Raw genomic sequence first — 21063 nt, forward strand, 5'->3', positions numbered from 1 at the left:
AAGGTCTGACCCACAGTGACTTCAACAGTGGGTCGGCCTGCCATGTGCAGCAGTTAATCATTTCCTCTCCAGACTCTTTTGCAAAACATGTTTAACCACCACATCCCCCCCAGATCTGACCTCTCCAGAGCGTTTGTTATATATCTACTTTTCTCCCTGGTTCTGTTAAAAAATCCTTAATTTAATGTCAGGTATTTTTACAGATCCTTATTGCAACACCCCTAGTGGATCACAACTTTAGCTCTGTTTCACTGTTAAAAAGGCAACATTATTGTAGCTATAACTATAAATGCAACCAGTTGAATTCTGCTACTTGACCCACTATGATTGCACTACTATCTGAATGCCTCATCATTGGCTTTCACAGCCGAATGTATTCCAAAGCTTCTCTGACAAATGTTTTTTAAACATTACAAAGAGAGCTTTTCAAGTCTATTTTGAAGCAACCGTGGTTTTTGGATTCATGATCAGGGTCAACTTGATGTCTGTTTGTATTTAGTCACCCATTAACTAGTGGGTTGGTCCAAAGAGGATGAATTTTACTGGTTAGGCAAACCTTCAAATCGCACCTGCTTTCCATCATTCAGGTCTTCAGAGAGTCACTTCTGGGAAGTAGGGTAAGGTGTTGCGATATACTGACATATTTTCAAGACTTTTTAAAATTTTATTGTCAATTTAAAACGTGTTTGGTAGCTTTGGAGTAGCTTAACAGACATGCAATTCAAATTGTACTGTCTCTTTTAGGCCGTTTTGTTTTTGCTTTGTTTCAAACACCAAATATCATTCAATGTCAACCATGCAGTAATGGTGATAATGTCTCTTTGACACTACAGATCATTCGACACCCACACACACAAACTCCAGATACAGTCTCAGTACAATACACACCTCAAAACTACAACAAAAGGAGATTCATGCTTCACTTCAAATCCTTGAGACACAACCTGCAAGTTGAGTCAGTGACAAACAAACACACATACAAACCTTTCCTGGGATGATGATGGCTCGCTTGCGTCCCTCACTCCCTCACCTGTTGTCGCTGAGGCTGCTGGGTACCAGGGTGTCCAGGACAGCGGCGGTCAAGCAGCCTGAGCTTCTCTCAGAGACTCTGGCCTTTGAGGAGCCCGGTGCCTTCAGGGTGAAGAGGTTGGGTGAGCTGCTCCGTGCTCTGGGCATCTTCACCCTCTGTTCCTTCCCGGTGCTTGTGAACAACTGTGGGAAGGTAAGAATTGAGTTTGTGAGTTGTTTTATTATTTGGAGGAAAGTGACATGAATAAGAGTGAATGGATAAAAAGAGTCGGTGAGGCCAACACATCATAGCAGTTCATGAAATAGTCACGAAATGCAATCTATTGGTTTAGTGATTTATGTCTCTTTACACTAACCAATAGATTGCATTTTGTGACTATTATACGATCTGCCATCATACTGTGCTGAAGAGGAATGGAGAGAGATATATCTTCGTCTCTATATTCTCTATAACAGGAATGTTGTAAAGGCATCGACTGTGTTGTCTCGTTATGATTCCTTGTTTTTACAGTCGTACTGTTGTGTAATGCACACTCTGAATGCATGTAATACACACTCTGAATATGTACAACAAAAGAGCTGCAGTGGTGGAGAAAGTATTCAGATTCCCCACTTATTTAAAAGTACTAATACCACACTGTAGAAACACTACAAGTAAAAGTTCTGCACTGCAAAAGTTACTTAAGTAAAAGCATGTTAGTAAAATCAGGAAAACATACGTAGAAAGTATGTAAAGTAAAAGTACTCAAAGCAGAAAATCATTAGATTATTATCACTTGTGGATTAATGTAAAAGCAGGATTTTTATGTTGCAGCTGGTTGAGGTGGAGCTCATTTTTTAACTATGTTGTAAAGGAATGCAGCTACTTTCATTATGGATTGATCTGCTGATTACTTTTTTGATTCATAGATTTCTGGATATATTCTAAATTCTGAAAATCTGAAAAAGGTCTCATATCCTAAAGTGACACCTTGATAAAGTTGATGTTTTGTCCAACCAACTGCAACGAAACAAAAATGATTAAAAGATACATTTAAAGGGAAAAGCAGTAAGTCCTCACATTTGTGAAGCTTTTGCATTCAAAGTGACTTAAATGAGAAGTAGAAATAAAAAAGACTCAAGTCAGTTACAAGTACTTTACAATTGTCTATCTACTTACTGTCGTCACATTCCACCACTGAGTCTGTGTCACGCCATGAATCCCCGTCCTCCTGTCCATCACTTTCTCCTCTTCTTCTCTTCTCACAGCTGATGTCAGTGGGGCGCACCCTCCTGGGGAGGAGGGTGTTCTCCTTGCTGCTGCGGCCCACCGTGTACGCCCAGTTTGTGGCCGGTGAGAATGAGAGTGAGATCTCTCAATCCATGGAGAAGATGAGCGTGCTGGGACTGAGGCCCATGCTGGCGGTACCAATCGAGGAGGATCTGGGAGAGAGCACGGGGTAGACGAACTGTTAATAACTCAGTGTGCTCAGGCTTGACAAAATAGACTAACAACTAAACATCATTTCACATTGTAATTGGAAGCTGATTTTGCTCAAAGACAATTAGAGGATATTATTGCAAAGTCAGTGCTGATTTATAAAGTCTCTCTGTTTGACATGTTGCACCTCAGCTCCTCTGTAAAACCAACATTTCCTTTAAACTGCTGTTTTAAAAGTGAAATGCTCTTGTGTGTTAAAAAAGTCATTGCTTTTTGTCACCACCAGCGAGAAGAGATATGACGACAACATGGAGACCATGTTGGAATGTGTGCGGATATCACACAGCAATGCCTGGAGCAAAGACCCGATGATGCAGCTGAAGATCACAGCTCTGCTCAGCCCGGAGCTGTGTGTAAGGCAACGGTTTCCTCACCATTCACATCGTTGTTAGGGAATTACTTCTCCATTGAACTGCTACTATCATATTTACTGTAAATTAGATGTTACGCAAGAAATGTCAATTTTCAAATGCAAAATCTTTCAATAGGGGGCGGGGGGCATTTTGATTTAGATTTTCTTTGGTACACCAATGAATTTTCTGACTATTTTGGTCACAAGGACAACCGCTTGGGATATTCCCAGCTGTTTGAGGTCAAACAGTAGCTGGATACACAGATACAAAGAATACAAAGATAAGAACACACATTAGAATGTTTGGTGTAGTGTGTAGACATGGTGTCATATTTCTCACTGACAAGTCTGAACTGCTTGTGTAAAGGTGAAACTCACAAACCTCATCACCCAACAACCGTATGACCTGAATCTTCTTGTCAGAGCGATGGATGGAGAGGTCAGATATCTTCCTTTTGCCTAGGTTTATACAGTATATACGAAGATTTACAGAGTTGATGAGGGTGATTCAGTTAAATTAAATGTTAAATGACCTCTGACCTTTGTCTAAAACTGCCTCTTTCAGCCAATCAAATTCCCTGGTTTAACTGAAAGCGAAGCTGCCCATTTCCTCTGTGGCCTGCAGAGACTCAACAAAATAGCAGAGGTACATGTGAAGGAAATGCATTCTACATGGGAGAACTGCATCAAAGTGACATTGTTTTAAAGAACTTTATTTTAGAGATCTGTTGTGCTTTTTTTTTAGGCAAGCGTAAACAAAGTCAGAGTCCTGGTTGATGCAGAGTACACCTACATGAATCCCGCCCTCTCTCTTGTCACCACTGCGATGATGAAGAAGTTCAACAAAGATAGTGCCTGGATTTGGAACACATATCAGTGTTACCTCAAGGCAAATATGTTTTTTACAAATGTATTTAAGTTGAACTAAATACCGCAGTAATAAGACTAAGTATGTTCTTACATTATCAGTTAGTCCCCTCTCCATGTCTTCCAGGAGTCCAGGTCTCTCCTATTAGAAGCTCTGCGGCTGTCAAACGATGAGGGTTTCTGTCTGGGGGTCAAGCTGGTACGAGGAGCCTACATGGACAAAGAGAGGAAGCTGGCAGAGAACGAGGGTCGTCTGGACCCCGTCCACCAGTGCTGGGAGGACACTAATGACAGGTGGAAAAGAGGAAGTGGTCAAAAATACTTCATCTCTGGAGCACTCTTTTGAAATTACTATGATCATCTCCGACAGTGAACTTGACTCCCAACACGTTTCCTCTATTTACTTGTGTTTGTGCAGTTACAATGGCTCACTGGATGTGATGCTGGAAGCCATTTCGCAGAAACCTGAGCGATACAGGATCATAGTCGCCACTCACAACGAGGAGTCTGTGAGAAGAGCCGCCAAACGGTTAGACCACGTCCTATGAAAACATGAATTAGTTCCTCTGCTTCCCTCTTCTCTTAAAGGGGAACTCCACAGATTTCACATCAAAAGAAGGTTCATGGTGCGACTCTGCTGCAGGTTATGATGTAGCTATTGTGTGTGTCATCTTCAGAATGGAAGAGTTGGGGATGGACAATGATGGAGGCTCAATGTGTTTCGGCCAGCTGCTGGGCATGTGTGATCACGTCTCCCTCACACTGGGTGAGCTGTAAGAGTTGGGACTGAACCTGCAAACCTTCAGCTGTAGGCCAGCGGCTCTGACCACCCAACCTCTCTTCATGTAAACTAATCTGGGCAAGAATTAAATGCTAAAATACTCTCCTCTTTCCTGCAGCAAAGGAGGGTTATGCAGTATACAAGTCCGTGCCATACGGCTCAGTGGATGACACGCTCCCCTACCTGGTGCGTCGGGCTCAGGAGAATCGCACCGTATTGCAGGGAATTCGCAAAGAGAGGGACCTGCTGAGGCAAGAGCTCTACAGAAGACTGAGCCTAAGGGGAGGCAGCCAATAGGCCACCTGCACAGTGGGAAACCCCTTCACGCCTTGAATTAAAAAGAGTCTTGTCCAGATTGTATCTAGATAACCTGATTGAATTTACATCCGATATTATTGCTCCAGTGTCCACATTGATATCTAACTGAGATCTGATCGTTCTGTGTGAAAGGGCTTAGCAGAACCCAACGGCACTGCATTTTGCATCAGCCTCACGACATTGCCGATGAGAGGAGTTCCTGTACGCAACAAATATAGTACTGATTGCTGCAGAAAGCTCCTGAGCCCATCACTCAAAACTCAGATTAATGCCAAGTGTAAAGGGGGTCAATGAAGAGGCATTGGTGCTGAGCCACCGGACACACTCGTAAGGTTCGCAATCAAGACAATTATTGCAGTTTACATCCATGTCTGTCCAAAAATAAAATTACAAATTTGAAGATTTCTGAGTTATAACATTAAAGAGAATGAATCATAAACCTACGTACTGTATATACAACTCAGAAACAAAGCTTCTGGCCGTGGCTGTTACTGACACGAAGGCAAGAGAATAGAAAAGTCTGATGTTTGCTGGTTATGGCCGAGTCTAACTGACCTCATCCTTAACCTTTTGGTGGTTTAGGGAATATCACAAACTCTACTAGCTAAGGAAAAACCAAGAGGAACAAATCCAAAGCACTCTGGGTCCTGAATATAATAAAGTCTTAGTACACGGCCTACACCAAACGCATTTTAACCTAAAGTGTCCGACTGGGTGTCTGCAGATTTGAGAGAATCAGACTTAAGGCCACATTCACACCAAACTAGTGTAGAGTTTAGTGTGGGATAAGAGGTTTACGTCATCTTTTTCTTTCCTGCTTTGAATTTATATTAAAATAAATACAACTGTCGTTTCATTGTTGTAATTGTTTATTAGATTTGTCAACAATACTTGAAACATCCGTCACTGAACTTACAGCCACAAGCCAGCCACACTGCAACTCCTTTATTATACAATTTTGTATCCGCTATAATAACCATAAAACTCTTGTCTAAAGAAGTTGGCCGTACTGAAATACCACACTAAGCAGTTGCAGTGGGAGGGGCTTTTACTGCAAAAACTTTCAGCTGTTTCAGCATCAACTGAAAGCGGTTTTGAGTCAAATGAAGGAGAACAGCCCACAGCCAAGTGTTGAGCACAGAGACCCAGATAGATGTTACTGTTATGGAATGGAGACTAGTTCAGGTGGAGAGACTGAAAACCACAGGGTTCAAGCTCAGTAGTTGCTTTGGTGGCCTTGATAGCCGCCATGATGGTTTTGATAGCCACCTTGATAGCCGCCGCCATGGTGGTTTTGATGGCCGCCTCGGTAGCCACCTCGGTAGCTGCCTCGATGGCCGTCTTGATGGCCGTCTTGATGGTTTTGATGGCCGCCTCGATAGCCGCCTCGCTGGCCGTCTTGATAGCCGCCTCGCTGGCCGTCTTGATAGCCGCCTCGCTGGCCGTCTTGATAGCCACCTCGCTGGCCGTCTTGATAGCCACCTCGCTGGCCGTCTTGATAGCCACCTTGATAGCCGCCTCGCTGGCCGTCTTGATAGCCACCTCGCTGGCCGTCTTGATAGCCGCCTCGCTGGCCGTCTTGATGGCCGCCTTGATAGTTTTGATTTCTGTAGCCGCCTCGATTGTAGCCTCCCTTATTCTGGTAACCACCTCTCTGATCTGTATACACGGAAAGAGGAAAACACAAGTATCTACAAGTGTCCACATGTCAGGATTTAATGAATCTTACATTGTTTTAATGGTTTGCACACATTTCCAAATATTAAAATTTAAAATGAGCCATAGCTGCAAGAAGGCTTCTTCAGAACTACTTGTTGGACGGTCAAATAGCTTCGACAACATTACATCTCCACTGTCTCTACTCGCTCCGCCTTCCAGTGCAGCCGTTAGAAAAAACTATCAACTTTTCCTGTTCGGACATAGCCCAACCCGTAACCGTACATTTTAATGTATTGCAAGTTGTATAACGAAAGTGACCGTTAAACGCACCAATGAATGAAGGCGTGTTGGCATAGGAAGGTTATCATGTGGTCAGAACATTCTTTTGCATCTAAAGTACAACCTCAGTGTGACGCAACAGATATTCTCAAGCACTAGTGGGCCTCAGAGTGCCAAATAAGAGGATGAAATTAAAAAAATACTGGTGAGGAAATATGACTGAATACATTGTGTATTATCGTGATGAGTAAGCAGAATATATACTTTGGTAATTAAGGCACAACATGTGTGTGTGTGCATAAAGTTACAAACGGTTGACAACCCCCAGATTAACATACCTCTGTTGTAAGATTTGTTCTGTTGGTAGCCACCTTTCTGATCTGTAATGCAAAGAACAACCAGTTATTATTATGGGGTTGAAAAGTGCTCAGTTAGAAACAATGTTAAGAGCGATGAGAGCGTAAGAGCTGTTCCAGGAACAGCATTCATAGCATTCAAGATGTCCTTTAATGTTCCTTATTGTTCATTGACAAACAGGGTGGAAGTAAACAACAGTACATGGTATCTCTTTCATACAGTGAAGCGCGCTATCCAAACTCACCTCTGTTGAAGTATCCTCCATAGATGCCTTGCTTGAGGTCAAAGACGCGCTCATTGTTCTCCACCAAGCTGCCCAGTTTCTCAGCCAGCTGCAGGGCCATGTTCTGCAGGGAGGTGGGCTCAGTGCGGTGCATCACCACGGTCTGAGTGGGCTGGTCGAGCGACGCCTGATGGCAAGAGGACAGAAAATATTTAGGACAAAAAAAAAAACAATTGCACAAAAAAAACCCACAAAGTTTATGCACGTAAAGATGCAACGGAGGCTTACCATCAGCTCCTCGTTGATGATCATCTTGCTAATGATGCTGTGAACGGTGGGTATCTCCAGCTCAAACATTTCAGATAGTGTCCCCATGCTGGAGGACAGACAACAATTGAAACACTTTCCACAGAACGAATTCTCATGCTGAGATCAAATTGAGCGTTGCTTGATCTTTAGTGACTATGCACCAACACTAGTAGGCAGTGTAACAGCTGATTAGAGACATGTCTGCTCCAAGTGGATACAAGCCGAGGCTTCAGCTGAAGGCACACTGGTCCACACAAACCAATACTTTAGTAGTGAGTGCAGTGGCATCACGTGCTTACCTGATGGAGTCGTATACACTGCTGTAGGTGAACAGATAAGTCCTCAGGGACTCTTCTTGGATCTTCCTGCAAACAGAAAACACAACCTTAAATGATTAAGAGATAATTCAATTTAAGTCACAACAGCAACTGGATAAGATTGAATAATGAACATTTAACTTTAAATTAGCTTATGGAAAGAATGGTGTATGCTAACCTGACGAGCATCTCGCGTACTCGCTGCGTCTCAGGAAACAGGTCCCACACTTTACTGTTCATCTTCTCATTGATGATGAAGGAGTGGCAGGTACGCCAGTCTCCCATCTTCATGGCCTTGCTGGCTGCCACCACATGCTCCCTCATGCTCTCTGGGGGTCCTGGAGGACAAAGAGAGCGACAGTTATCCTCTCTGGTGTCTCTACGGGTTAAACATTGTGGTGTAACGAGTATTTAGGGGACACGTTGCGTACCCAGCAGTGGCTGTCTCTCTCCCACCCTGAGCTGGTGATGGAACTGCTTGCTGATCATCCTGCGGCGGGCATCAAACTCATGGGCGGCCATGTAGGGGATTTCCAGCAGCATGGCCGACACCAGGTACACACACTCCAGCAGCTCCAGGTTGATGTGCATGTGGAATGGCACCTGTAAGGGAGGCAATGGTATGATGATGTCTTCAGTTTGGACCAAAGTGCTAAACCAAATCACAGGCAGACCGTACCACCCCTTGAGCCTGGGCGATATCGCCTAAACATAAATTATACAACGACGTGGGACGGACTAGCTCGCCAATCTGCTTGTTGTGTTAACCTCAGCATTTGTTTCCGGATGGAAGTCGCACGTTCAGCAGAGCAGAGAGACGCTTTTGGTAAGAAGCGTTCTGCTCCTCACAATTTCAAAAACGCATCTGATCGGCACGTAGGTAACTTCTTTTGGATTCAAAACGGCGATTATCACCAAAAGGTGACTTGTTTGCATGCTTGAAATGAGCTAAAATTCAGGGATTCTGCCCAAAACGGCTCCTGTGATCGAAGAGTCATACTAAAGTGGTTCTCAGAGGTCTTCTGTCTCATCAAACTTCAGTATCACATTTAGTCAGCAAAACCAGATTTCACCCAGCAGATGATGTTGGGCTTAACTTTTCTGCTCGTTTAAGACTTACTTGTCTTCTCTTTTCAATCTTCTCCTGCTCGGCGTTCCTCTCCTGCATGTTCCTCATGAGCAGGCCCTGACCCAGGAGCTCCTTGGCTCGGCCAGAGGACTGGATGTCCAACAGGGCGTTGTGGGCGTCTTTAATCATGCCCTGCCTGAATGCGCAAATGCCAAGTTGCACCATGGTTCTGTTGTACAGGATCTAGACGAGAGAGAAGATATGTACTTCGATGCAACGCTACACAAGAGAACATCTATGAACTCTAAATGAACACCGTCTGCCTACCTGTACGGGTGGGTCAGCGTGCTGGATGTTGTCCTGCAGATGGCTCATGAGCATCAGGTCGCGAGCCTGGTACCAGCGAGAATGCAGAGCGTGGTGGTAGATGTGGCAGAGGATAGCGCAGGTACGGATACGGTCGGTGCGATCCTTGGCGTAGATGAACTTGCAGAGGCGGTCCATGATCACGGCACTGTCCTCCCCCTCGCTCTCCTCCTGGTCCTGCTCGGACTTCACAGCAGACAGAGAGACAAGTTTCAGCACATCACACCCTCAGTAACACAACCAGAGAGACGGTGTGCCACTCCAGTGCTTTCCTTACCTTGGTCTCTCCCTGAAGGCCCAGGCTGCGTCGGTGAGCCTTATAGTCAAACTTGTAGTAGGTGTGCATGATTCTGCGTAGGTAGATGCGGCAGATCTCCTCTGTGCTGCCCTTGGTCTCCATGTAGTCGAGCAGCCGGTCGATGATGCCACAGACGTGTCCCTCGTCTTTCAGATTGTCGACGTACTCTGGAGCAGAAGTGGAGAAGAGAGCGATGAGCTACTTGAAAGAGCCGTTTGGAAACATCTACAATGACGGTACTCACAATTAAAAACAATACTTGTGTCTTATTTCTGGTATAGCTCACCTTGTGAATGGGGATCGGTGTTCTGCATGATCTTAGTAAACTCTTCATCCATCCTCTCTACCAGCGTTAAGATGCACCCGCGCACCCTAAACGGCTGACAAACAAATAAAGCAAGAAATATTAGTTTGTGCAAAAGATTAACCATTTCCATGTAAGTTTAAGACAAATGACAACTCCCCATGAATTAAAACAATGCAGACAATCCCCATAATATGTAGCTCATACATACAAGTGTCATCTAAATATACCAGAAAGGGAAAAAACTGAAAACGGGATACCTGGTCTGAGATGATCAGATTCTCACTGTCCTCTGCAATGTTCTCCCCGATGAAGATGTTGGTGTGTTCAAACAGGATGTCCAGCAGCTCATCTATACAGTCCAGGCACTTCTTCCACATATCAGGCTGAGGACAAACAGAGTCAGAATGATTCATTTACAAATCAAATACTAGGAGGAATTTCAATGTTTTCTTTTCCTCGGTAGAAACTCTGAATTTAACAGAAATTTTAACATATAAAGAAAAAAAAAAAAGAAAAAGAAAAAAAGAAGTCTCCTACCTTCATAAAGGCTGCCAAGTTGGGGTTGTAGTCATACAGGGAGGCAATGATGTTGAACTTAATCTTGACCAGGATGCCTTGGCCCAAGTTATTCTCAGCAGCGATGTTTGCCAGAAGGTGGAGCAGTTCAATCTGTGCAGCCCTGTTAGAGGGAGAAAAGGGGAGTGGGGTAAGAGATCAGAGGAAATGCAATCCGTATAATAGTGACATCATCTTTTAATAGATTCTGCACCGATTAATAATATTGGAAGTGTCACGTGAACAAAGTCTTTTCATTCCTTGTGATTTATAACACTTGCAAGGACAAATAACAGATATACAAGGGTATAAAAAACTAAAACAAGAGTATCATTATTATGAACAATGTGTGAAGTCATATTTTCTATTGAAGTGGAGCTTTAGTGAATGATGCTACGTTACCTGTCGGTGCCCTTTTTGCCTCTTGCTTGCAGGATCTCATTCAGCTTCTTCACCACCACCGGTACGTTGATCTCTGTGCCTTTGGCAAACATCTTAGGCTTTTCCTGACAGATTGAAGATAGCACACAACATAAATATTGACTCAATTTGTTGATTCCCTGAGACAAAATAATATTTGATATATGAACAGTCTATTGTTCCATCAGCAGTAAATGAATAAAAACTTTTGAACAATTGTGCACCTTTACCATAGGAGCGCCCCCTTTCACTTTCTCCCAGCCTCCCTCGACCCCCTCTCCTGCCTCCTCCTCCTCCTCAGCATCCTCCTCGAGTCGCTCTTTTTTCTTGGGTTTCTTCTTCTTCCCACCGGACTTCTTCTCACTGGACTTCTCACCATCCTGGGTCCTGAGGACAGACAGAGTGTGGTGGTAAGTATACGTACATGATACTGTAAGAGGGATAGCAACTGCTTGACCTGCTTTGGTTTACTTACTGCTAGGGCTGCAAGTTACCATAATTTTCATCTATCAGTTATTAATATTGTTATTTATAAAGCATCCACAAAGGACGACGTGGAGAGGAAGACTCACTTCTTGAGGAAGACCACAGCCAGGGAAGCATTCTTTCCCTCGCCGTCATCCGAGCTCTCACTGCCACTGTCTACAGTGTCTGAGCCCCAGTCTTCATCGTCGTCATCATCACTGGAAGAAGACTCATCCTGTCACGGGGGGGAAAAAAACCCGGCACATTAGAATCAGGTATTTTGCAGCAGGTTGCTCATTGCTCGTATGGTTTGCTGGCCTCTTACCCCGGATCCTTTAGCAGACTTAAGGAACTTGCTGGCCTCTGGGATGACCTCGGGCTTTTTCTTTAAGAAGGCCGTGGCTGACACACCATCTTCATCGCCCTCTCCCTCGCTATCAGAAGATGAGCCTTGAATAACAAAGACCAAGATGAATTTTAGAGATTACGCTTGCACTTACTTAATATAATCATTAGGTCTTAACATTCAAATGCTCACCTGTGATACAGGCACACTTTTGTAATGCTTGCAAAAGCATTAAGCACAAAATGAAAAAAGGCTGATAAGCAGCAAAGTTTTTCTCTTCGGGTATCTAAAGACTCTCTCTCAGTGACTTTTGGAAGTCATGAAACTTTTCTAACATATTTCCCCGATCTACTCTGTTAGGATGAACAAGGCTTGTTTATATATTTTACAGTTTCTTGTGATTTAAAAATAAACACCTGCATAAACAACAAGCTTACCAGAATCCCCTGCCTCCTTCTCCTCCTCTTCATCGGCAGACTCCTGTGGGTCCTAACAGAGAGAAAGAGAAGACAATTGAGATTTTACTTATACCTTTTACACACATGGAAGCTGCCCAGCACAGCCACAGTCTGAAAGGTGGCCACCGGCCAGCACCTATGTGGCGACAATGCATGATAGGCAAGCGCTAATCTTTTACTTTATCACACACAGATTCATGTTACATACTTAAAAAAGTCTCCCCGCTCTAACTTCAGTCTAGACGTGTAGTTAACATCCCATAAACAGCTATTTTTCTGTAGAAAGTTTCCTACTTTACCTCCTTGTATGAAGCGATTTCTGTTTCGTACTCTCTGTTGTACTTGCGGATCTTCTGACGTAGGGTACTGAGGGCTTTTGCATTGTTCTTGTTCATCTTCTTCTTGCCCTCTTTGTCCTCCCAAAGCTGGAAAGAAAATAATGTTGATCATTTCTACTCCACTGGAAAAGTGGGGACTTGGATATTAACTGTGTCAGACTGCATTAACCAAGGTTAACAGGCTTTGTTTACTGCAGGCAGAGCAAAAAAAAACATTGTAAAATTACATCGTTGGTGAGTTGTGGTTTAACTTTGAGCTACTGACCTGGTTCAGGTAGTCCTCCAAGTCGGCTAGAAGACGGATATAGAAAGGGGGGACACCCTCTTTGTCCACTATAGTCTTGCTTTTGAGGAACGCTCGACATAACTGCTCAAACTCCTCCAGACATTTGGACATGTCACGAATCTTCATGGCATTTCGGATGGTCTTGATGAGGTTGGTCAACTCCTCGAACCTAAGAAATACAAGAATGAATACATAAAGAGCACCTGTGCAGTTTTTAAGATATGCTGCTTGAAAAGATAACACACCAACCTTTTGTCTTTGGCGCTGCGCACCACTCTCTTGGTGTCCTCCTCATCATCACTAAGCAGCAACGACCTGCGAAAACAATATGCAAGGGTGAGATCGCCACAAAAAGTAGAACTTGAGTCCTGATTATAGGATTAAGTTGTACTGACTGCTTGAAATTTCCTCCGGGTGCTTTAGGGGTGATCTCATCAGCAGATGAGGACTCCTCTGACTCACTGTCAGACCCGGTGGCGAAGAAACGAGACATTGCTGAAGGAAACGGTCAATCTGTGAAGACACAATTAGATTTGTGAGGAATGATAATAAAGTTATTGCACCTGATCTGTTAAAAATATGTGCTACATGATACGTGTTGCAGAATAACTGCTTAGCTTCCTATTGTCAGATCTGCATCAAAACTAAATTTCCTAAAAAATGTAGTCAATTTGATTTGTTCATTCAGGGAATATTAAAATCGTGTGCCTTTTTCATTTTTTAAAGGAACTTCCAGTAATTCACATTACAGTAACGTCTGCTGGGTAAAATACACGAAGAATAAAACAAGTTATTACATTTCAGTTTGTACACACACAACAGGCCACAAATTATTCTGTCGTATCGTCAAGCTAGCTGTTGTTTGGCTAGCCATCGTTAGCTAACTCTACTCCGTCACTACGCAACAACTAGCTAGCCAATAAGAAACTAGTGTTAGCTTCAATAATGGACAACAGGTCACACATTTAAGACTTTTAGGGCTGACATGACATTTGTTTTAAAGTTAATTCAACGGTTTGTGCATTTTTCCAGACAAAAGTCGACGTGGCTGCGTGCAGACGCCGGTTAGCCACCAACGTCTGTACCTCAACGGTCTGTAACGTTACGTGCTCTGCAACGACAACCTTCGCTAAGCTAACTCGCGTAGACAGATGGCTCACAATAAGCCAATTAAAGTGAACATCAAACTTTAGTTGCAGCTACAAGTTTTACACGGTGCGTTTGATCAAACCCCACAAAACGAAAACAAATACCGCAACATATTAATTTGCGAGATTTACAACGTGAACACTAACGTGGCGCAGGGGTTGTTGATAAGCTAACGCTAGCACCAGCCGAGAGAGCGAAGGGGCCTCCTCGCATGTGTAGCCGGTTACGTTACCTAAATAAACTAAAGCACATATTAATCATCCGTAATTAAATCTAAATATCGAGACAAACTCACCTACGTCCTTGTGAAAGTTATCTTGCGGGGTGTCTGTCTACTTTGAATCGTTTTAAAATCCAGTTTTGCTGTAAAGTGGTCACAAATAAAAGGCGTGCGTGAGCCTTGCCGGGCACTTGATTCAGGAAAGGAAGTAGGATACAGAGGGACGGTTTACGGCAGATCTACGACAGCAACAGGCCCACGTTATGTTGCCACCCAGCGGGCGAACCGGTAAATTCACCAGACGTAAAAATATTCATCTAATATGTGAGCCCAGATTTGTAAAGAAGATAATAATAAACTACAAAGCACAATGAACTCTTCAGATAATTCCCAGAATATTTATTTAAAATACCACAGATACATGCATATGTGAGAGTAGGAAGCGGGCCCTTAGGTGTGAAATGCTTTAGTAGCGAACCCCCTCTCTCCACAATGTCCAGCTAAGAAAAGACTACAAAAATAAATACCATGCAAAAATCATGAAACTGACCACGTAGATCTATCCCAAAACCGTTGTCCCTTCCCTTAAATCAATACTCGGCGGCACAAGTAAACAAAGGAAGCGCGCTGAAAGCGCTCCAAACTTTTACGCGCACCAAATGTCAATCTGAACACACAAATGTAGGTTATGATGAAAACCAATCTTCAGACAGTTTCTACCGTTTAGTTGACCCATACGCTGCGAACAAACAAATTAAAAACCGCACGTATATGTACCAAATGCCCAAAACTACACCTTCCCAAATTCTACCTAGAAGTCACAACACAAACGGGAAAAAGACGGACGAGCCCCCAATGTGTCATAACCTGGCTCCTAGGCTGTGACAAATACGGAAAGGACACAAGGGATGATGGTAAATTAAAATTATTTATTATAACTAAATAAATAAATACTTATGTGAAGTGTGTCAGTTATGTTTATGCTGCAGCAGGCCCAGATGACGCTTGCAAATTGCTCTGTGCGTAATTCTATCAAAGTGGTGCGGAGTTCTCCCTTTTAGACTGTAGCGACGTTCCCCTTTGGGTTCGTTGAGCTGATTTTGCGTAGTGCTGTGGCGAGCGTGGTTGAAGCTCGCTTGGAAGCATGTCTGTGGTTTCAGGAGAGTGCTAGCTCGCTCGTCGCTCTGCTAAACCAGCGGTCTTCAGTGCATGAAGACCCACCACAAGTAGCTGCACGAAGACTAGGGATGCGCTTAGATTAGAAAAACTTTATTAATTCCCAGTGGGGAAACTCATTTGTCACCCAAAAACTCATACAGACGACACAGTCCACAGTCCACAACACAGTCCACAACAGACAGGAACACATTACAAAAGATAAATAACACCAGACAATGCCATATAAAACATGATCGACATCAGAAAGACAAAAACCTCTAAAAGGTGCTCATTAAAAAAAATCGGACTGCTGTTGGAACGAAATACCTTCTTAGTCGTTCAGTAGAACACTGAGGCATCCTGAGTCTCTCACTAAATGAGCTTCGGAGTCCATTGAAGACACCGTGTAGTGGATGGCCTTCAAACAAGACAATTCTTTTAAACTTGGCCCTTGTTCGCTTTTCAACAGTGATTTCTAGTGAGTCTGGGGTAAGGCCAATCACTGAGCCAGCCTTTTTGATCATCTTATTGATCCTGTTTTTATCATCCAGTGATTCCGCCCCCCCCCAGCAGAGCACAGCATAAAAAAGAACACTAGCCAAGATCCCCTGATAGAAAACACGAAGAAGCTTCCTGCTGATGTCAAATGATCTAAGCTTCCTCAAGAAGAAGAGTCTTGACTGAGCCTTTTTAAAAACAGCATCAGTGTTCTTCTTCCAGTTTAATTTACTGTCCAGATAGACACTAGTTAGCTGTGTTGTCTTTAGATAGCGGGGAGACTCCAAACCGAGTTGAGGATTATTCATTTATATACAAGGGTACACTTTGTGGCGTCTGCCTGGTTCGACTGTGTGCGTAAACGTGGATTTGGTCAGTGGGTAGTCGTTGTAAATACAGTTGAAATGTGTGAGGTTGAGGTGTTCAGTGTTTGATGATGCTGGAGCCAGATTATAGTAATATGCACACATAGTATCTTCATTACAGCGTTGTCCTTTATTATACATCACATTTACAGTAGAAAAAGGTAATACAATGAAATTAAAATCAGCATTATTCTTGTTTACGTCAGCAGCTCTGGAAAAAGAAGAAAAAGAAAAATGGATAATTGCATTAACCATGTCAAACGTGGGACAAAAAAATAAAAAAGTGGTATCTTGATACATTTATGAGACCAGACTAAAAAAACACCAAGACTAGAAGGTGGCATTTTTGGATTACTAACACTAATACTCTGTAACAGCGTTACAGGTATGACATAGCCTTAATAGCCAAACTGTTGCAGCCTAACCAACACTTAATTTACCTAAAAAACCTCAGTTTGGAAGTAAGAACATTACATAACTAAGCCAACCTATACGACGTCATTGAGTAAACTATTTGATACAGAAAAAGTCACCTGAGGGATTGTTAAAAGGCACCAACATTTCTTTAAATCTTGAACATTGGAGCATGTTGTTTGTGAAGTCACTAGAAGGGCGACGCACACTGTGTGACTGACGTTGATGAACATGTATTTACCTTCAGTCTAGAGAGGCAGAAAACATATTACGATGCTATAGTCAATAATGTCGCAATGTCAGTCGACTAAGAAGGACCACAGGCAGCGCTGCTAACACACACAACATGGCAGGTAGAAGAAACCGTTGACGTTTCATCTTGAGAGGTCCCAGTAACGTTAGTGAGGTTGTGCTCGAGGCGTATAAGACAGTCAGGAACGAGGCTAAGCTAACATTAGCTTGGTAACGTCAGTTGGTAGAACGGAAACAACTTTGACCTACCAAACTCAACAGGCACTCCTTGGTGGAGGTTTATATTTGTGAAACGACTTTAAAAAAATGTTTCGATTCGAGTCTGTCGACTGAAATATTTATCTAGTAAACAACCAAGTGTCAAAAACAACATCGAAAAGTTCATGAAGTCCCTCTGCGCCGCTCTTGGTTCAAACAACGTCACCAGCTTTCCTCACACTTATTGGATCATTCTAACCAATCACAGCTGAAGGCTTCTTCTTCGTGAGTTTAAGTTAAGAGAGAGAGGGGTGTCCATACGATGGAGCAGTACTGCCATCTACTGTCAGGATAAAACTACATTTTAAGATTAAATACATTCATGTTATTCATTTACCCTGAAAGGTTAAAAAAAAAAAAAATAATAATTATTGTAGTGAATTCCCAAATGAATTTATAATAAATAGTATAGTTTTGAAACATGTCCAGGAGGCTTTGTGAGCTGCAAAATGGAAATATTTTGAGGTTCTGAGCACATTCAAACCGTCTGTGGTTTCAGGTCTTCCACCAGCACTCAGTCAACAACACAACCAGCATCAATGTGGACTTCAATAGTTTATTTTGTCCTTTTGCACCTCAGAGAGATTTGAGACTTATGTCTGCTGAAAACACAGCAAAGTCCCCACTTCATGCACATGTTCATGCACTGTGTATAAATAAATTCCACTTATTTTTTCAGTTAAACTTTATTACAAAACATAGCGCAAATAATTGACTTAATGGACATTTCACTGTGTTTAGTTTCATAAATGCACAAAAAATCATCAATTTGCATAATATATTTAAATTCATACAAAGCATCAGAATTCGTCTTCTCACTCTTTTGCGGTTTTCTTTAGTTTGGTTTTCAGCTCGGACATAAGTGGGTTTCCAAATCTGGGGACACAGGAGAAAACTAAGAATCAGAAAATGTCTGAGCACAAGATGCCCATTTTGTGTTGAATATTATGATGTCAATACTCATAGACTGTTTTTTTTACCCTGGATGTCTTGGTGGCATCCATTTAGGTTTGTGTTGTGCCTCATCCTGGGTGTGAGTGTCACTCCTCTCCTCTGGCTTTGTCTCCTGTTGATATTGTTACATTTTAATAATGTATATACCCCTCAACATAAGAGAAAAGTGATATTCGAAGATTATTAATAATACCTGTGAGAGGGTGTTTGGACTACTTTCATCTCTCGCCACCCGTTGTGTCTTTTTTAAAACAGGAAATCCTGCGCCAAGCCCTAAAACAAAAAAGAGTGTGACATCCTTTACAGATTAAAAATAATTGGATATAAAAAGCTCAAGGTACTGGCTTTCCATTCATCATAAAGTGACCTACCTGGCAGTTTTACTCGAAAGCCCAAGCCTCCCAAAGGCACACCTGCGGGGACTTTGGCAGACAGATGTGGAGAGGGTGTGGGATCCAATGAGGGCATATGTAGAAGGGAGCGGGGATCTTTGGGTGGCCTTACACGAGGGTTTTTAACAGAAATTCTCGACCTTTGCGCAGTGAAGTCAAGCGCAGAGCTGTCCACCTGCAATTACAAACACAACTCAATTCCCACCATCTTTATATGTTATGAATACTGCCTGGTTTCATTCATGATTTAATAAGATGTTTTTATACGGTTAAATATGTTATTTTAGAAGCAATACCGCCATCTGATCTTCAGACTTTGTGGTTGGCTGTCCTGCCACTTCAGCCCTGTTTAGCCCAAGTAATGATTCAGCAACATCTTCTGACCACCCGGGCTGTGGTTCGTCCACTGAGAGCAACTTCCTCTTGGATTCAGTGCAGGTGTCGCCTTGTGAACCAGATTCCGTCAACACGATCTCATCCTCTGACGACGCCTCTGAGGCGGATCTAGATCGTCCTGATTCTGTGTGTTTGATTTCATCCGGAGAGTCAGACGCAGTCACCTCAAGAGGCTCATCTTCAGCTTTTGTTTTCTCGACCTCGAATAGAGAACTCATTTCTGTCGGTGGCTTAGCTTCTGCTTCTTCAGTGTCTTTCCGGTCGGATACCTCAGCATCGATCTCTTTCTCTGATACAGTTTCAGTCTCCGCTGATTCAACCTCTTCTTCGTCTGTTTTTTCAGGTGATTTATCTGATTCCTGATTCAGATGTCTGGCCTCTGGTGACGGGACTCCTGAATCAGGGTGAAATCCTGACTCAGCGAATGATTCCTTCTCTTTCAGATACCATTGCTCGGTCTCAGCTGCTTCCTCCATCAATATATCCTGAGATTCAGAGTTAGGTTGTTGGGTAGATAATTCAGAGATGTCTGCTGATTCTGACACAATAGCCAACGTGTCATATATGCCTTGAAATGACCCGCTGCTAGTTGATATCAGTAGCTGAGTTCCACTGTTATGAGCTCCCGATTCACCGAGAGACTGGTCCAAAAATCCAGACTCTACTGTCTTTGATTCATCAGCCGATTCAGAGTCTGTTAACATCTCAAGTGCTTCGGCTGACTGTTGATTTCTTGTCTCCAGTGACCCAACTGGTGGAGACAATCCAGATTCTGCCAGTCCCACTACCTGCAGATGTAAAATCTCCATCTCATTTTTGCTCTGCATTTCACCTTCTGGTGCAAACTGCTCAACTTCACAACCCGTTTCTTCCACACCTATCCCTGCATCTGGCATTTCTACATCTTCTAGTAGTTTAGTCTCGGTCTCATCGTGCCGTCTGAGGAATCCAGATTCAGTTATGTCTTCCAGTAAACTAGGAGTCATGTCACTGTTTTGCTCTGAGCTCAGGGCATCTACGGATTCCTGAAGGAAGCTTGTCTCTGTCATCTTCTGTCCTTCAGCCCTGAGGAACGTTTCCTCTGCTGTTAAAGCTCCTGTCGTCTCACTGCCACCTCCAGCAGCATCAGCTACTTTGGAATCACATAACCCTTCGTTGATGTCATATTCAACCAAAATCTCTTCAGACCCATCTTGCGGCTCTTTTGCCGCCTTATCGATCTCTTCTGTAAAGCCAACGTCTGACTCAAATTGTTCGATGCCCGTCTTCATTGAGTCAGCCAGTAGTTCTCCTTCCTCTTCCTCAAATAAATGTCCTGATTCTTGAGTTACTGCTTCGGCAAGTAGTTTCTCTGTTTCTTGAGGCAATCCAGCATCAAAGCTGTTCTTAACATCTCGTGTGCTTTCTTGCTCCTCTTCCATATGCTCCGTCACCAGTAAATAGTCAGCACCGGTTCCACAGCCACTGTTTTGAAGTCTCTCCGGCTCTTTGCTCTCCACCTCTTCTGGTAATTGGCTGCCCTGGATTTTCTCGCAATCTCCTTCCTCCAGGAACCTTTGTGTTGTATTGTCATCTGACCCAGGCACATTGTTGTACTCAGGAACTCCCTCTTGTGTTTCCTCATAAGTTGGAAAGTTTAGCTCCTGCGAGACAACAAGCCGGCCTTCACATATCCCCAGGTGAATATTTTTAAACGCTGCACTCATTTCCTGTCGCGTCTCGCCTTCAGTTTTTACCGCAACTGAGGTCATTGTACCTGCTTTTTCTATGACACTTTCTTCGTTGTCTACTTCACGGAAGAGCCTCTCCTCTTCTTCTTGATCTTTCTCAAAAAGTCCCTCATCTACTGAAATGTGTGTCATTGTCACATCAGTTGTTTCCTTAATCACCATGCTATGGATTTCTGTCTCGTCATCAACTACCTCTCTTGTTTTGGTTTGCACATCAGCGTCCTGAACCACATCCACTTGTATCGCATCTGGGAATTCAGCTGTGCGCAGCTCTGTTTTAGCATTCTGCAGGACTTCTTCGCTGCATGTAACATTTTGAGTTAAAATGTCTTCTTCTTGACTTTCTTCTGCAACTGTTTTGATGGTGTCCTCCTGCTCCGGCGCTTCATCTATTGTCT

General features: G+C 43.2%; 3 protein-coding genes across 5 annotated transcripts; 1 reads left to right on the forward strand and 2 right to left on the reverse strand.

Annotated features, from left to right (window-relative positions):
* Window positions 1-582: 582 nt before the first annotated feature.
* Window positions 583-5723, forward strand: prodh2 (proline dehydrogenase 2). The gene is made up of 11 exons (XM_031843959.1): window positions 583-617; window positions 834-1222; window positions 2278-2468; window positions 2736-2862; window positions 3229-3300; window positions 3427-3507; window positions 3607-3750; window positions 3856-4022; window positions 4147-4257; window positions 4406-4494; window positions 4628-5723. The coding sequence occupies exons 2-11, from the start codon at window positions 995-997 to the stop codon at window positions 4804-4806; spliced, it is 1389 nt and encodes a 462-aa protein (XP_031699819.1). The 5' UTR covers window positions 583-617; window positions 834-994; the 3' UTR covers window positions 4807-5723.
* On the reverse strand, window positions 5679-14466 carry eif3c (eukaryotic translation initiation factor 3, subunit C). 3 transcript variants are annotated; one of them, XM_031843956.1, is made up of 23 exons: window positions 14328-14466; window positions 13275-13392; window positions 13129-13194; window positions 12859-13048; window positions 12555-12680; window positions 12235-12286; window positions 11777-11901; window positions 11559-11686; window positions 11211-11373; window positions 10969-11072; window positions 10549-10690; window positions 10269-10394; window positions 9991-10084; window positions 9684-9871; window positions 9368-9592; window positions 9092-9283; window positions 8403-8574; window positions 8150-8309; window positions 7954-8019; window positions 7634-7721; window positions 7367-7532; window positions 7104-7145; window positions 5679-6486 (listed from the first exon to the last, which is right to left on the reverse strand). In XM_031843956.1, exons 2-23 carry the CDS (start codon window positions 13370-13372, stop codon window positions 6044-6046), a joined length of 3156 nt encoding a protein of 1051 aa, XP_031699816.1. In that variant the 5' UTR covers window positions 13373-13392; window positions 14328-14466; the 3' UTR covers window positions 5679-6043. The 3 variants fall into 3 exon arrangements, with proteins under 3 accessions (XP_031699816.1, XP_031699817.1, XP_031699815.1); XM_031843957.1 differs by having other exon boundaries at window positions 11217-11373; window positions 14324-14466; XM_031843955.1 differs by having other exon boundaries at window positions 14324-14466.
* Window positions 14467-17697: 3231 nt separating this feature from the next.
* LOC116381189 (uncharacterized) lies at window positions 17698-21057 on the reverse strand. Its single transcript, XM_031843114.1, has 5 exons — window positions 18836-21057; window positions 18519-18714; window positions 18341-18420; window positions 18174-18259; window positions 17698-18069 (listed from the first exon to the last, which is right to left on the reverse strand). Exons 1-5 carry the CDS (start codon window positions 20825-20827, stop codon window positions 18009-18011), a joined length of 2415 nt encoding a protein of 804 aa, XP_031698974.1. The 5' UTR covers window positions 20828-21057; the 3' UTR covers window positions 17698-18008.
* Between the last annotated feature and the right edge of the window lie 6 nt (window positions 21058-21063).

This window comes from Anarrhichthys ocellatus, unplaced genomic scaffold (assembly GCF_004355925.1).
Source record: "Anarrhichthys ocellatus isolate YVR2014 unplaced genomic scaffold, GSC_Weel_1.0 scaffold4, whole genome shotgun sequence".
Lineage (NCBI taxonomy): Eukaryota > Metazoa > Chordata > Actinopteri > Perciformes > Anarhichadidae > Anarrhichthys > Anarrhichthys ocellatus.